General features: G+C 45.8%; 1 protein-coding gene and 1 pseudogene across 5 annotated transcripts in view; one reads left to right on the top strand and one right to left on the bottom strand.

Moving 5' to 3' along the window:
* LOC308663096 (NACHT, LRR and PYD domains-containing protein 3-like) overlaps positions 1-15097 on the top strand; it is a 120205-nt pseudogene that overhangs the window by 33314 nt on the left and 71794 nt on the right. The window lies entirely within an intron of this gene.
* The window catches only part of LOC308663111 (uncharacterized protein), a 30268-nt gene continuing 17707 nt past the window's right edge, over positions 2537-15097 (bottom strand). For 3 of the 4 annotated variants that reach the window (XM_081319292.1, XM_081319293.1, XM_081319294.1), the window contains one exon: positions 2582-4225. In XM_081319292.1, the coding sequence (XP_081175418.1) occupies positions 3639-4225 (587 nt within the window). In that variant the 3' untranslated portion in view covers positions 2582-3638. Of the gene's footprint in view, positions 4226-15097 lie in introns of all 4 variants that reach the window. The other variant, XR_014025291.1, reaches the window with a different exon arrangement.

Below are 15097 nucleotides of genomic sequence, written 5' to 3'. Positions count from 1 at the left end.
GAACGAGAGAACTGGAGAGAACTGCTGCGACGTCTCAGGGGGTTAGGAGTGGGAGGCACAGTTCTCCAGTGGTTCTCCTCTTACCTTCTGGGACGTTCGCAGTCGGTGTTGGCAGGGGGGCAGAGATCGACCTTGAGACCTTTCATTTGTGGAGTTCCTCAGGGATCGGTTCTCTCGCCTCTCCTGTTCAACATCTATATGAAGCCGCTGGGTGAGATCATTCGTGGTTTCGGAGTTGGGTATCATCAATATGCTGATGATACCCAGCTTTTCATTTCGACCCCAAACCACCCCAGTGATGCCCTCGACGTGATGTCCCGCTGCCTGGAGGCGGTCCAGGTCTGGATGGGGAGGAACAGGCTTTGACTCAAGCCTGACAAGACTGAGTGGCTGTTCATGCCGGCATCCCGGGAAATTCCGATTATTCCATCTCTGGCCATGGGGGGTGAGCTATTACCCCCCGTAGATAGGGCTCGCAACTTGGGGGTCCTTCTAGATTCACAGCTCTCTTTGGAAGAACATATTGGAGCTGTGACTAGGGGGGCCTTTGCCCAGGTCCGCCTGGTGCGCCAGTTGCGGCCCTATCTAGACCGGGATGCCTTGCGTAGTCACTCATGCGCTCGTGACTTCTCGTCTAGACTACTGTAATGCTCTCTACATGGGGCTGCCCTTGAGGTCCACCCGGAGACTTCAACTGGTGCAGAATGCAGCCGCACGAGTTGTCTTGGGGGTTTCCCGATACTCCCATGTTACACCTTTGCTCCGCGAGCTGCATTGGCTACCGGTTGCTCTCCGGGTGAGGTTCAAGGTGTTAGTGATGACTTACAAAGCCCTTCATGGCATGGGTCCGGATTACCTACGGCAACACCTGCGGCCGGCGTCAACTTCCCTCCGTCCAGTGCGCTCCCACAGAGAGGGCCTCCTCAGGGTGCCTCCGATCAAAGAATGCCGATTGGTGGCCCCCAGGGGGAGAGCGTTCTCTGTGGGCGCGCCAGACCTTTGGAACCGCTTACCGGTCGAGCTCCGGATGGCCCCCGACCGTCGCTCCTTCCGGCGCGATCTCAAAACCTTTTTTGAACAAGCTGGCCTGGTCTGACGGGATGGGGTTGGGTTTTTATAATTAGTTTTAATTTTTAATATGTATTAATTATTACGGGCATAATGGTTTAATCACTTTTTAATTTTTGTATTCTGTTTTTTTATTATGTATTGCCCTGTTCACCGCCCTGAGTCCTTCGGGAGAAGGGCGGTATACAAATTAAATTATTAAATTATTAAATCCATGAGTCATAAAAGAGCCGAGGTTGCCTACCCCTGACCTAGGTTGTGTCATGTAGCACCACCTGGGCCCCTTAGCCGTTTTACCTTTAGATGGGACAGGCAAAGATGTTCCCCAAAGAGGTCCAATGTTGGGACAATTCTTCTCTGCAGGGACCACAGAAGACAGTGTCCGTCTGACGTCCTACCAGCGTCTCCGTCAATTGCTCTGCAAAGACCTGCACTGCCAGGTGTGCCTGCGAGTAGCTCAGGACGCCTGGCAGCTAATTTATTGGTAACGCAGAGCACTGTGTCCACACCAAATCCAGATTGGATGCACAGAGGCCACGTCTGTCTGATGGGACCAGGGAGTTTGGCTTTTGTTTTGCAGAAGGGAAGACCCCGTTCTTCCAGCCATCAGCCAGGGAGGTCCTGGAGATGCACCTTAGGAAGAAAACGATACAGCACCAGTGGGGTCTTCCTTTCCTGGTCCAGAGTTCCCTGAGGAACTTCAGTGGCCGCATGTCCTCACTGCGTCCTTCAAAGGCTGTCACTCAAGCCTCCGTCTTCCCTCGAGAGCTACTTTTCCTTCCTCCAAAAGTCACCAACTTCCTAGAGTTCCACCTTCAGAGGATGAAGCTACAAAAGAGATGGGGCTTGCCCAGAAGAGTCCTTGAATCGTGTGCCTGCGAGTAGCTCAGGACGCCTGGCAGCTAATTTATTGGCAACGCACAGAGCACTGTGGCCACACCAAATCCAGATTCCTGCTTTCTCCCAGGCCTTGCAAGGAAACCAAAGTCTCCACTGCCACCTCAGTAGAGGAAGAACAGGAGTCCTGCCTCTGGTCCTCCAGTGTGACCTCTGCCTGCCTGGGACCTATTTCCTTTGGCCCAGAGGGCACAGCATCCACTGATACAATCCAGCATGTGGCAAGTGTCGCAGCAGGGAAGAAGGCCTCGAAACGTAGCCTCCAGGATCGAAAGACCCAGGGCAGTTTCCTTGGGGAGCTGGACGTTTTTCACGGAGGACCTCTCGAACTTGTCCTCCAACACTTATGAGACCTCCTCCATCAGTAGCTGGACAGATTCTTCTGGCCCCTCTACCATCATCTTCAGCAGACTGAGGAGCTGCAGGTCCCTTAAGCACCACAAAAGGGTCCTTCAAAAGCAGAAGAGTAGCAGAAGCTCCAAGCCAGCTTCTCCCGAGGCTGCCAAGGTAGAGGAGATGCACTTTCCATCTGTGTCCGTCTCCTTCATGGAAGAAGCTATGATTCAGAGCTTAGAGTCTCACTGGCTAGCCAAGAGGCTCCAGCATCTGCTGGGGATGTCCTGGATTCTCCTCAGGTCCCACAGGAACTTCATGCCCTCTGCTCCAGTTTCCTCCTTGGGGAGGCCACTGGGGGTCAGGGTTGTGGTGAGAAGGCCTCAGGTCCTCGCCTTTGTGGCCACCAAGACCAAAAAGAAGCTGCTCTTCATAACATTTTACATTTCCTCAGGAAACACTTATGGAGGGAAACAGAATTACTGGAGATAAGTATCAGCAAGTAGCAACAACCCTTTCATAGATCAACATTTTTCAAACATTGAAAAAAATAATAATTAAAAATTTAAAAAATAAAATAGTATTGTTGTGCAATCTTATGTTTTTTTAACAATCAAATAACCTCAGCATTTTTCCAACTGTCTTTAGACATACTAAGCTGCACCCTCTGCATGTTGGGCAATCGAGACCGCCTCATCTTTACGCTGAATCAAACACGATAATCTTGACTATACAGGAAGGCAGATGCTTAGGTTACAACGTGGTGTGTGTGTGTGTATGTGTGTGTGTGGTCTCCAAACTTGACAACTTGTGGACTTCAGCTCCCAGAATCCCCCAGCCAGCATGCGGTCTGGGAGTTGAAATCCACTAGTTTTACAGTCGCCAAGTTTGGAGAGCCCTGTGCTAAAGCCAAAGAATACCACGAAAAACAGGGCCTCCTTCCCCTGTCACCATCCAATTTTGGAACCAGGAAATACCTGCCCTTTCACAGAATTAGATCCTAAGGTAACATCCAAGTCATCCACTGAGGAAATCAGGCAAACGTCATAGCTACCTTCTTGGTAAACAGGCACAGATTTTCCACATCTCCTCCAACCAGGAAGGCTTTTTTTCATCATTATTGTTTCGACCACTAGAACAATCCACCAGAGCATTTGTTTCCCTCTGAAAGGAAGAAAAGAGCCCTTTTGCTAGATGCCGATGATCAACCCGACCCAGGAAGTTCTGAAATCTCAGCCTCTTTTCTTCCGCTTCCTTTAAATCAGCCTCTTTCCATTCCAAGGTTCTCCCTTTTTCTCTCTCAACACGAAAAACTGTCCGGCTTTCTTTTGCTCTGTAGGTTAAGTAATTCTGTCAGCTCGACTGAGGCTTGTTTTGGGATTCTTATCATAAGGCAGAGGAAGGGTGCTTTCCTGCATGGCTTGCCCCTCTCCCGCCCCCTTCTTCCTTTTCGGCTGACTTTGGGACTCCGAATTCAGCGTTTCCAACCAGAAAGCATCAAAAGATCCCGGAGCCTGATAACCTGGCTCCTGATGATCTAGGGGCTCTTTGCTCAGCAAAACGCAAATGGCAGGGATATTTCGTTTCACAGTCAAGGGATCCAGGCCAGCCTCTGGCACAATGGATTCCCAGATCTCCTCTATTTGATGAAAGAACACTTTTGTGATCTGATGAAGATCCTTGAGCCGCCGCTTCATAATCTCCACGCAGGTGATGGTCTTGTTGATGGCTTTGCCAACCCCGCTGAAGAGCATCTGTCTCCTCGTCTCTTGCTCCATCTTGCCAATGGCATAGCCCATCAGATTCCGGATCTTGCTTCCATCCTTCACTTTCATTTCAATGATGTCTGAGGGCAAGCTGGTGAAAGGGAGAGGAGAAGGCTTCTCCACTACCTTGGACTTCTGGTAATTCTCCATGGTTTGCAGTGCTGTAAGGAACAAGGACAGAAATGGCATTTCAGGATCCAATTATGCTATAGGATTACGGATGCAAAGTCTTAGAAATCTGGGAATTTACCCCGCTGAACACGACGAGGTTTATCCCCAGTCCCTTGTTCCATCTTCAAGGGTGATAAAAACCCTTCAGGCATGGGCCCAGGTTATCCTTATTGTGCTAGCAGAAGAGGTCTACTACAGACCATGGCACTCAAGACATTCCAGCTGGTGGGGGCCAGGAGAAGAGCGTTTTCTGCTGTGGCTTCTGCCCTTTGAAATATCATCCACCACCCCGCAGGTGAGATTTGCACACGTCCTGAAAGGGCCTGAAGATCTGGCTCTGCCAGCTGGCCTGGGCCCCCAACTGGGGCATCTCACTCTGGAGGTGGTTAATGTGCTAAGACCCCACCTCCTCCTTTTCTGCATCTTCTTCCCTTTCTTCCCAGCTTGCAATTTCAACTTAATCCTAGTGTTAATATTTATGGTTATTATGCTTAAATGTTTCATCTTGAGCTTTTTTTTATTGTAAGCTGCTTAGGGTCGGCTCTAGGCTAGATGGGTGGCATGTAAGCCCAATAAATAATGAGAATAAAAGGAAAAAAGGAAAGGAGATAACTGTACAATGAAACAATAATTACCGAAAACACTGTTTAGCAAAGACAAGCCAGATCAATGTTTCAACTCACTCCAAGGTGCCTTCGTCATATTAAAGCATCCTTATTCCTGCTCTTATTCACACCCTCGTTAATAATGCATAAGGGGAAGCTTCAGTCACCCATATATAACTAATGCTTTTGGCTTGCTTTCAAAAGTTGTGGGTGCCGCATCACTGGAGGATTTCAAGAAGAACAAGAAAGAGAAATGGGACCTTGGGAGTCCCAGTGGACGATCACTTAAACATGAGCCAGCCATGTGCAGCAGCCGCCAAAAAAAGCTAATACAATCCTGGGTTGTATAAACAGAGGTATAGAATCAAAATCATATGAAATATTAGTACTGCTTTATAAAGTCTTAGTAAGGCCACACAGTATCCAGTTTTGGTCACCACTTTACAAAAAACATGTTGTGACTTTGGAAAAAGTACAAAGAAGAGCAACTAGATGATTAAGGGCCTGGAGACAAAAACATATGAAGAATGGTTGCAGGAATTGGGTATGGCCAATTTAGAGAAAAGAAGGACCAGGGGTGACATGAGAGCAGTATTCCAGGATTTGAGGGGCTGCCACAAAAAAGAGGGGGTCAACCTATTCTCCAAAGGACCTGAAGGCAAGACAAGAAACAATGGATGGAAACTATTCAAGGAGCAAAGCAACCTGGAATTAAGGAGAAACTTCCTAACAATGAGAACAGTTAATCAGTGGAACAACTTGCCTCCAGAAGTTGTGGGTGTTCCAACACTGGAGGCATTTAAGAAGAGATTGGACAGTCACTTGTCTGAAATGGTATGTCAGGGGTCCCCAGACCCCAGTCCGTGGACCAGTACCAGGCTGTGGCATTCCAGCAACCGGTCCGCACAAACAAGCAAAGCCCCATCTGTGGGATGCAGGCAGCACACAAAACCATGCACCTTCAGGTCCGTGGAAAAACCTCTCTCCACGGAACCGGTCCCTGGTGCCCAAAAGGTGGGGACCTCTGGTATAAGTGCTTGAGCAGGAGTTTGGACTACAAGACCTCCAAAATCCCTTCCAACTCTGTTATTCTATGTAATGTTGCTTATGTGCAGCAAGTGAATTTTAAGCCACCCAAAGACACTTTGCGGATTGAGATGGGCAGAATATAAATGTCATAAAAAATAAATGTTTTATTAAGCAGAGCAGGCAAACAAGCGTGTGCTGGTTTACCTTTAAGCGTTCTTCATTAATATCTCATGTTCAACAATCAGTGCTATGCAAATCTAGAAGAAAATGTTCTGTCATTTAAGCCATCAATTTTAATCAGTTGATGCAATCAGTATTCAATTAATCACACAACTCCATCCTCTCATTTCCTTTGAAAGAGAGGACGAGTTGCTGTTGTACTTTTAAATGGAATATTAGAGAAAGCCTTGTACCACAGGTAATCTTTGACTTATAACCATTTATTCAGTGATCATTTGAAGTTACAAGGGCAGTGGGGAAAAAAATGACAAGATCATTTTTCACACTGTAGCCTCCCCAAAATCCAGATGCTTGGCAACTGTCTCACATTTATGACAGTTGCAGGGTCACGTGATCCTTTTGTAACCTTCTGACAAGCAAAGTCAACGGGGAAGCCAGATTCACTTAACGACCGGGCGACTAATTGAACAACCCGTTTGATTTGCTTAGCAACGGTGGCAAGGTAGGTTGTAAAATGGGGCAAAGCTCACAACAGCTGTCTTGCTTAGCAACGTAAATTTTGGGCTCAATTGTGGTCGTAAGTCGAGGGTTATATTAGTAAATTATGCTTGTGAAATATTAATTAGATGGCTACCTTTTACGTATATTATTTGGGCTGCAGCGAAACAATTCACTAATATTCCTGAATTACTGTAGCAAAGTAATATTAATTAAGACTATCACTCTGTGCTTATTATCTGGATTACAGAGACCATTCAGTAATATTCCTGAATATATTAGCGAATTATTGTGGTGAAGTAACTCACCAATATTAATCAATTGCTGATAATGAAATAATATTGCAGATATTTTGGTTTGTTTGAACTGGATCCCCCTCTTTTGCAGTGTGCTGTATAAATGGTCTTTCTGGGGGTGGGAGGAATGTTGGCTCGGTTTTTCTCTCAGGCCAGGCAGGCCCACCTCGCAGGGTTGTTGTGGGGAAAATAGGATCAGGCAAATTTGCTACCTTGAGTTATCCCAAATACATAAAAAGCAGGATAAAAATTCCATCAAGGCGAAATAAAAAATAATAAATTAAATAAAAACGCACCTCACGGCAAAGCGCCGAGCCGCGGATTCCCCTCAGAACTGCTGAGGGACCAACCCGGGCTGACCCAGAAACATGTGAACGCGGGCCCGGACTTTTTTCGCCTCACCACTGGTCTCCCTAGGCTTCGGGCACTCACTCCCATCATCCCCAGCCCAAACCTTCCTCCGCTCACCAATTGCCGCCGCCAACGGCGCCGCCGGGCCGCAACCAAAATGGCGCCCACCCGGCTTCCTCAGCGCGAATGATGGACCACGCATGCGCTACAACGCAGAGCGCGGGGAAAGACTCGCGCCTGCGCAAAGAGGGAGGGCCGCCCTTTTCTTCCTATTGGCCAGAGCTGCTGTGGGCGGAACTCTCTCTTCCGGAACGCCCCCGTCGCGTGGCTTTAGAAGCTTGTAAAAACTCTGCAAGGTTTGCTTCTTCCTTGACCAAGAAACGTGGTTTATCATCACTCAGGTTTTTCCCATCGTTCAGCTTTTGTATAAATCTGCTTGGGGATTGCTTATGGTGCGGTGATCGCTTTCATCAATATTTTTATTTTTCTTTTGCAGTCAAGGCTCTTGCAATTGTTATTTGTGTATATTGAGAGCTATATGCAACGAAAATCTCATTTTAATGTATGCCGATTTATTCATAGTACAATAACGTTCTTATTCTATTTTCTGTAAACATAAAAGGGTGCAACTTGGACTTTAGTAAGACATTTGATAACGTAAACCACAACCTACCACTTGATAAGATAGGAAAATGTGGGCTAGCCGCACCAGATGGATTTGTAGCTGGCTGACCGGCAGGCAAAGTCCGCGTGTGGTCCTCAATAGAACCGCATCTACATGGAGGGAAGTGTGTAGTGGGGTGCCCCAGGGCTCTGTTCTGGGCCCAGTGCTCTTCAACATCTTCATCAGTGATCTGGACGAGGGGATAGATGGGGAACTCATCCAATTTGCAGGCGACACGAAGCTGGCAGGAACAGCCAACACTCCAGAAGACAGGCTTAAGATACAGCAGGATCTTAACAGACTTGAACATTGGGTGCTATCTAACAAAATGAAATTCAATGATGGAAAAAAGTAAGGTTCTACATTTAGGCAAGAAAAACCAAATGCACAGGTATAGTATAGGTGGTACCTTGCTCGATAGTAGTAACTGTGAGAGAGGTCTCGGAGTCCTAGTGGACAATCACTTCAATATGAGCCAGCAGTGTGCTGCAGCTGCCAAAAAGCCAACACAATGCTAGGCTGCATTAACAGAGGGATAGAATCAAGATCGTGTGAAGTGTTAATACCACTTTACAATGCCTTGGTAAGGCCACACTTGGAATACTGCATCCAGTTTTGGTCACCACGATGTAAAAAAGATGTCGAGACTTTAGAAAGAGAGAAGAGCAACAAAGATGATTAGGGGACTGGAGACTAAAACATACAAAGAACAGTTGCTGGAATTGGGTATGTGTAGTTTAATGAAGAGAAGGGTGAGGGGTGACATGATAGCAGTGTTCCAATATCTCAGGGGCTACCACAAAGAAGAGGGAGTCAAGCTATTCTCCAAAGCACCTGAAAGCAGGACAAGAAGCAACGGATGGAAACTAGTCAAGGAGAGAAGCAACCTGGAACTAAGGAGAAACTTCCTGACAGTTAGAACAATTAACCAGTGGAACAACCTGCCTCCAGAGGTGGTGAATGCTCCAACACTGGAGGTTTTTAAGAAGAGACTGGACAGCCATTTGTCTGAAATGGTATAACGTTTCCTGCCTGAGCAGGGGTTGGACTAGATGACCTCCAAGGTCCCTTCCAACTTTATTATTATTATTATTATGATTATGATTATTATGATTATTATTAAATACAGGAAGAATCCCCTGGCAAGCTGAACATACTGACTTGGAAAGCTACTTGGCAAAAGAAGAAAGCTATAATTAGATTCAAGAGATTTGACTCGATTTACCAGATGGAGTACTATATGATTAAACACTTGTTTGAATATGGTTAAAAGAATAGATAAATTTTGGATATAGAGGGGCCCTGCAGTAAGAGGGATAAGACATGCAAGTAGTATAGTATCTTTTATAACATATGAAATGTAAAAATATTGGGATGGGGTGTGTGAATGAAAAGTTTAGCTGTGTAAAGGCAATTAACTGAGAAAATCATGACTGATAAAAATGGTTTGAACACTGAGGGAAAACTAAGCTTAAATAAGAATCTTGAAAACAGGACACATAGTGACTCAATAAGATGGCCTTTATAAATGCAATTGAAACATAAGCCAATTAGAAAAGATGTTATACGTTGATGTTATTGTTATTTGTACAAACCCAAGAAAAATGTTTATATTTAACCTTGTATGCATTGAAAGTATTGGATTTGTTTGATGTTGACAAAAGGGAGAATACTACTGGAAGAAGAGAAGATCCAGGAAAAATATCATTAATATATTATGGAATTTTAGAAATTAATTATTATTGATTGTTTTTAATTTAATTTAATTCAATAAAAGATTGTTATTGTTAAAAATCAATAAAATATGTTAAAAAAAGAAGAGGGGGGTCAACCTACTCTCCAAGGCAGGGCAAGAAGCAACAGATGGAAACTAATGAAGCAGAGAAGCAACCTGGAATTAAGGAGAAACTTCCTAACAGTTAGAACAACTAACCAGTGGAACAACCTGCCTCCAGAAGCGGTGAATGCTCCAACACTGGAAGTTTTTAAGAAGACACCGGACAACCATTTGTCTGAAATGGAATAGGGTCTCCTGCCTGAGCAGGGGGCTGGACTAGATGACCTCCAAGGTCCCTTCCAGCTCTATTCTGATTTTCTAAGATGATAAACTACAGATGATAAATGTATAGACATGAGGGTGGAGCATCATGAATTCCAGCAAGTAGGTGAGGGCTTTTCTATGTGACAATTTGCAGGAAGAGGATGATGAGGGACTTTTGAGATGGGGCTGGCATAGTGCTGTGTGGTGACCTTTATGATGCGCTCAGAACACATCATACAAAGACCCTGTTTATATTTAAACCCAGCCCAGGACTTTAGCTATCTGGATATTTTTTTTCCAGTATGGAGCTGGCAGCTCCATGTTTTGGCATTTTAGCTCTTCAGAAATTGATTATACTTCTCGGCAAAAATGCCCCTTTGATCTTAGTTTTCTTTATTATCTGGAAAATCTTGAAAACTTTCACAGTGTGGCGTGTGGCTTTTGAGCTGATCCAAAGCAGCTTGAAATTCCTCTTGGACCCTCGTAAATGGTTTCCCAAGGCAGAATCTGTAAGTTTTTGAGACATCTGTGCCATAGGGAAGAAGTCATAGGGAGAAAAATGTGACTTTTCTTAATAAGATGAATTCAAGGCCTGAGTCTTAGGTCTGTAGTTGAATATGCTGAAGAAACCTGGTGTATAACAGACTAACAGACTTGGAAGGGACCTTGGAGGTCATCTAGTCCAACCCCCTGCTCAGGCAGGAGACCCTATACATTGCAGACAAGGGGCTGTCCAGTCTCTTCTTAAAAACGTCCAGTGTTGGAGAGCATTCACAACTTCTAGAGGCAAGCTGTTCCACTGGTTAATTGTTCTAACAGTCAGGAAATTTCTTCTTAGTTCCAGGTTGCTTCTCTCCTTGATGAGTTTCCCATCCGTTGCCTCTTCTTCTGCCTCTGGGTGCTTTGGAGAAGAGGTTGACACACACCCCTATTCTTTGTGGCAGCCCCTCAAATATTGGAACAGGGCTTTTCAACCAGTGGTACGGGTACCACCTGTGGTACACTGGCACCTGGCAGGTGGTACGCGACCATCCTAGAAAAGTAGTGGGGGAAGGGAATGAGGTGAACCAGTGGCAGCACCGCACAAGCCTGAGCGAAACATGGCTGGAGCTGCAGGGCTGTCAGGGCTCAGCGGAAGCACCAGGATCAGCACCAGGCTCCAGCTGGAGCTCGGCGCTGATCCCAGTGCTTCTGAGCCCAGAAGAAGCGCCGATCAGCTGGAATGTTGCAGCATCTCCAGGGTCTTGTGATTTACATTCAGAGGCTTGGCAACTGATTCATATTTATGACGGTCACAGTATCCCAGGGTCATGTGAAGTGACCAAAACCTGCTGCAACCACCCAGCAGAGGGGGGGAAATAAAAACCAAACAGCCCCCCACCCCCACTGCCAATCCTCAACAGAAATGCTCACAACAATGAAAACCTCGGACAGGAGGAAGAGCGCCACCGGGTGGGCAGGCAGGTGTCTTGCTTGGTTGTGGCTTGGGGGGCACTTTTTCAGTGCCGTTGTAACTTCAAACAGTCACTAAGTGAACTGTTGTAAGTCAAGGCCTACCTGTACTTCATCACTTTTTTCCTTTTTTGTCATCAAGTTTTTGACACCTTGCTAGGCGATTGGTGGTACTCGGATGTTGCCATATCCTAAAAGTGGTACAATGGGTGAAAAGGTCGAAAAGCCCTGAGTTAGAACATTGGGTGTTTCCTTTGCTGTCCTTTCATGACCCAGCATTCAGAGGCCTGCAAGTGACCAGAGAGAGAGTGGGCATCTGGACACATTCACTGTCCCCTAAGTCCTGGTCATCACTTGGAGAAAAGATTTTCTTTTTTCTTTTTTCTGTCTCTTTGCAGGTTCAGCAGAAAAGTGAGGCCAGCCTGCAGGAAACTAAAACCATCGGAAAAGGTTTTAAGTTTTTCCAAGCATTTAACCCACCAGTTTGTTGCAGTACTTTTTCTGTCTGTCTGTCTGTCTGTCTGTCTGTCTGTCTATTCATCATCTTTCTCTCCATCCCTCTATCTCTGTCTGTCTGTCTATCTATCTATCTATCTATCTATCTATCTATCTATCTATCTATCTATCTATCTATCTATCTATCTATCTATCTATCTATCATCTTTCCATCCCTTTATCTCTCCATCTCTCTCTGTCTATCTATCCATCATCTTTCTCTCCATCCCTCTATCTCTCCATCTCTATGTATGTATGTATCTATCTATCTATCTATCTATCTATCTATCTATCTATCTATCTCTCTCCATCATCTTTCTCTCCCTCTATCTCTCCATCTCTGTCTATCTATCCATCATCTTTCTCTCCATCCCTCTATCTCTCCATCTCTATCTATCTATCTATCTATCTATCTATCTATCTATCTATCTATCTATCTATCTATCTATCTATCAATCTATCTATATCCATCATCTTTCCATCCCTCTATCTCTCCATCTCTGTCTGTCTATGTATGTATGTATGTATGTATCTATCTATCTATCTATCTATCTATCTATCTATCTATCTATCCATCATCTTTCTCTCTATCCCTCTATCTCTCCATCTCTGTCTGTCTGTCTGTCTATCTATCTATATCTATCTGTCTGTCTATCTATCTATCTATCTATCTATCTATCTATCTATCTATCTATCTATCTATCTATCTATCTATCTATCTATCTATCTTTATCATCTCCCTATTTCTTTATATCTCCCTAGCTAGCTATCATCTTCTCCCTTTCTCTGTCTCTTTCTTCTGTTCCCTTGTGTCCACTTCTGGGCAAGGCCCTGTAGTTTTCTTGCCAAGGTTTTTCATAAGTGGTTTGCTATTCCCTGCTTCCAAGGCCTGAGAGGAAGTGGCTGGCCCAAGGCCACTCATCTGGCTTTGTGCCCCAGGCAGCATTAGAACTCAGGATCCCAGATTCCGGATTCTAGCCTGATGCTATCATCATGACACCTAACTGTCTCCCAAAAATATGGATCACTTCACCAATGAGCTTGTCATCCTTGCAAAGGGCGATCCTCTCTGTTTCGTTCCAATTTTGCTTTTCTCTAAAAATGCTACCCAGGACAGCTTACCTTGTATTAATCAAGGCATATCCATCAAAAGTAATCAACAGCACCTTACTCCAGGACTAACCATTTAAAATGAACAAAAGGCACTATTTAACTTAAAACAAAGGCAGTAGAACTGGGCATACAACGACTCCTCAAGTTATAACCATAATCAAAACTGCGATTATGGCCGTAAGTCATTGTGCTTGTAAGTCAAGGCATCACAAGACTGGATACGCTTTTTTAACATTTTATGCGGCGGTTGTTAAGTGACTGCTGTGTTTGTTAAGCAGAGTCCGCAATTTTAAGTGAATTAGTTTTCCTCAATGTGGAAGTCAGATTCACTTGACAACCGTGTGACCAACTTTACAATTGCAGTGCTTCATTTAACAACTGTAGCAAGAAAGCATGTCAGAATGGGGCAAAAATCACCCAACCAATGTCTTTCTTAGCAACAGAAATTTTGGACACAACCGTAGTCGTAACTTGAGGACTACCTGTAATCAGCGTAAGAGTTTGGCTCCCAGAGTCATGGATGCCGGAGGTTTTCGAGAAAAGATGGGACAACCATTTGTTCAGGATGGTATAAGGTCTCCTGCCTTGAGCAGGGGGTTGGACTAGATGACCTCAAAGGTCCCTCCGAGTCCTAAGATTCCTTGATTCAGCTGAAACATTCACCCCCTGTCCTCTTAGAGAAATAGCTTGCAAGCCGCCCTCTTCAACCGAGCATGGAACAGAATAACAGAGTTGGAAGACATCCTGGAGGTCTTCTAGTCCAACCTCCTGCTCAAGTAGTAGACCCTACTTCATCCTGGACAAATAGTTGTCCAATCTCCTCTTAAAAACTTCCAGTAATGGAGCACCCACAGGTTCTGGAGGCAAGCCATTTTACTGATTAATTAATAGAGCTGGAAGGAAACTTGGAGGTCTTCTAGTCCAACCTCCTGCTCACGCAGGAGACCATATCCCATTCTGAACAATTGGCTGTGTCCTTAAAAGCCTCCAGTGATGGAGCATCCACAACTTCTGAAGGCCAGCTGTTCCACTGATTAATTGTTCTAACTGTCAGGAAATCCCTCCTTAGTTCTAGGTCAGGGGTAGGCAACCTCGGCTCTTTTATGACTCATGGACTTCAACTCCCAGAATTCCTGAGTCAGCATAGTTGAAGTTGAAGTCCATGAGTCATAAAAGAGCCGAGGTTGCCTACCCCTGACCTAGGTTGTGTCATGTAGCACCACCTGGGCCCCTTAGCCATTTTACCTTTAGATGGGACAGGCAAAGATGTTCCCCAAAGAGGTCCAATGTTGGGACAATTCTTCTCTGCAGGGACCACAGAAGACAGTGTTGCAGCAGGGAAGAAGGCCTCGAAATGTAGCCTCCAGGATCGAAAGACCCAGGGCAGTTTCCTTGGGGAGCTGGACGTTTACACGGAGGACCTCTCGAGCTTGTCCTCCAGCACTTATGAGACCTCCTCCATCAGTAGCTGGACAGATTCTTCTGGCCCCTCTACCATCATCTTCAGCAGACTGAGGAGCTGCAGGTCCCTTAAGAAGAGAGTCCAGCTGAAGCTTTGGCACCTGCCCAGGAGGGTCCAAGAGGGTCTCAGGCAAATGAGGCCACTTCCTCTGCCCAAGAGGGAAACGTCTCTAGTACAGAAACAGGGCAAGAAGGCCAAAAGATCAGTGGTCACAGGTCCACCATTGCCCCAGAGATCATTGGCTGTAGTTCAGATGAAGATGAAACTCCACCTGGCTAAGAAGTGTGTCGAAATACAAGCAGAGGTGTTTCCAGATGTGGCCCTTCGCTCCTGGAGACTCTTGGCGCGTTTGACCGCCCAACCTCTGCCCAAGCTGGTATCTCATGCGGACAAACCCTTGCAAACTCGCCTGGTCTTCCTCCCCTTTGAGCTCCCCCAGGAGGCTAAGAAGATGGAGATGGTTGTGCAGAGATGGCGCCTGAGTTCCTGTTGGGATCTGGGAAAGTGCTACGTAGAGTCCCTGGTTGCCATGGCCCCTCCTCCATTTTCCTCCAAGCCCTTCCCATGCAGAAGGGAAGCTTCTGAATTCTCGGGGGCGCAGACCCCCTTTCTCCCGCAGCGGGGGCGAGAAACCTTGGAAGCCCACGTGAGAAAAAAGAGACTGCAGCATGAGTGG

This window comes from Vipera berus (assembly GCF_964194415.1).
Source record: "Vipera berus genome assembly, chromosome: 2".
In the NCBI taxonomy this organism is placed as follows: Eukaryota; Metazoa; Chordata; class Lepidosauria; order Squamata; family Viperidae; genus Vipera; species Vipera berus.
Note: the sequence above shows the minus strand (reverse complement) of the source record. Positions and strands in the feature narration are given on the sequence as shown.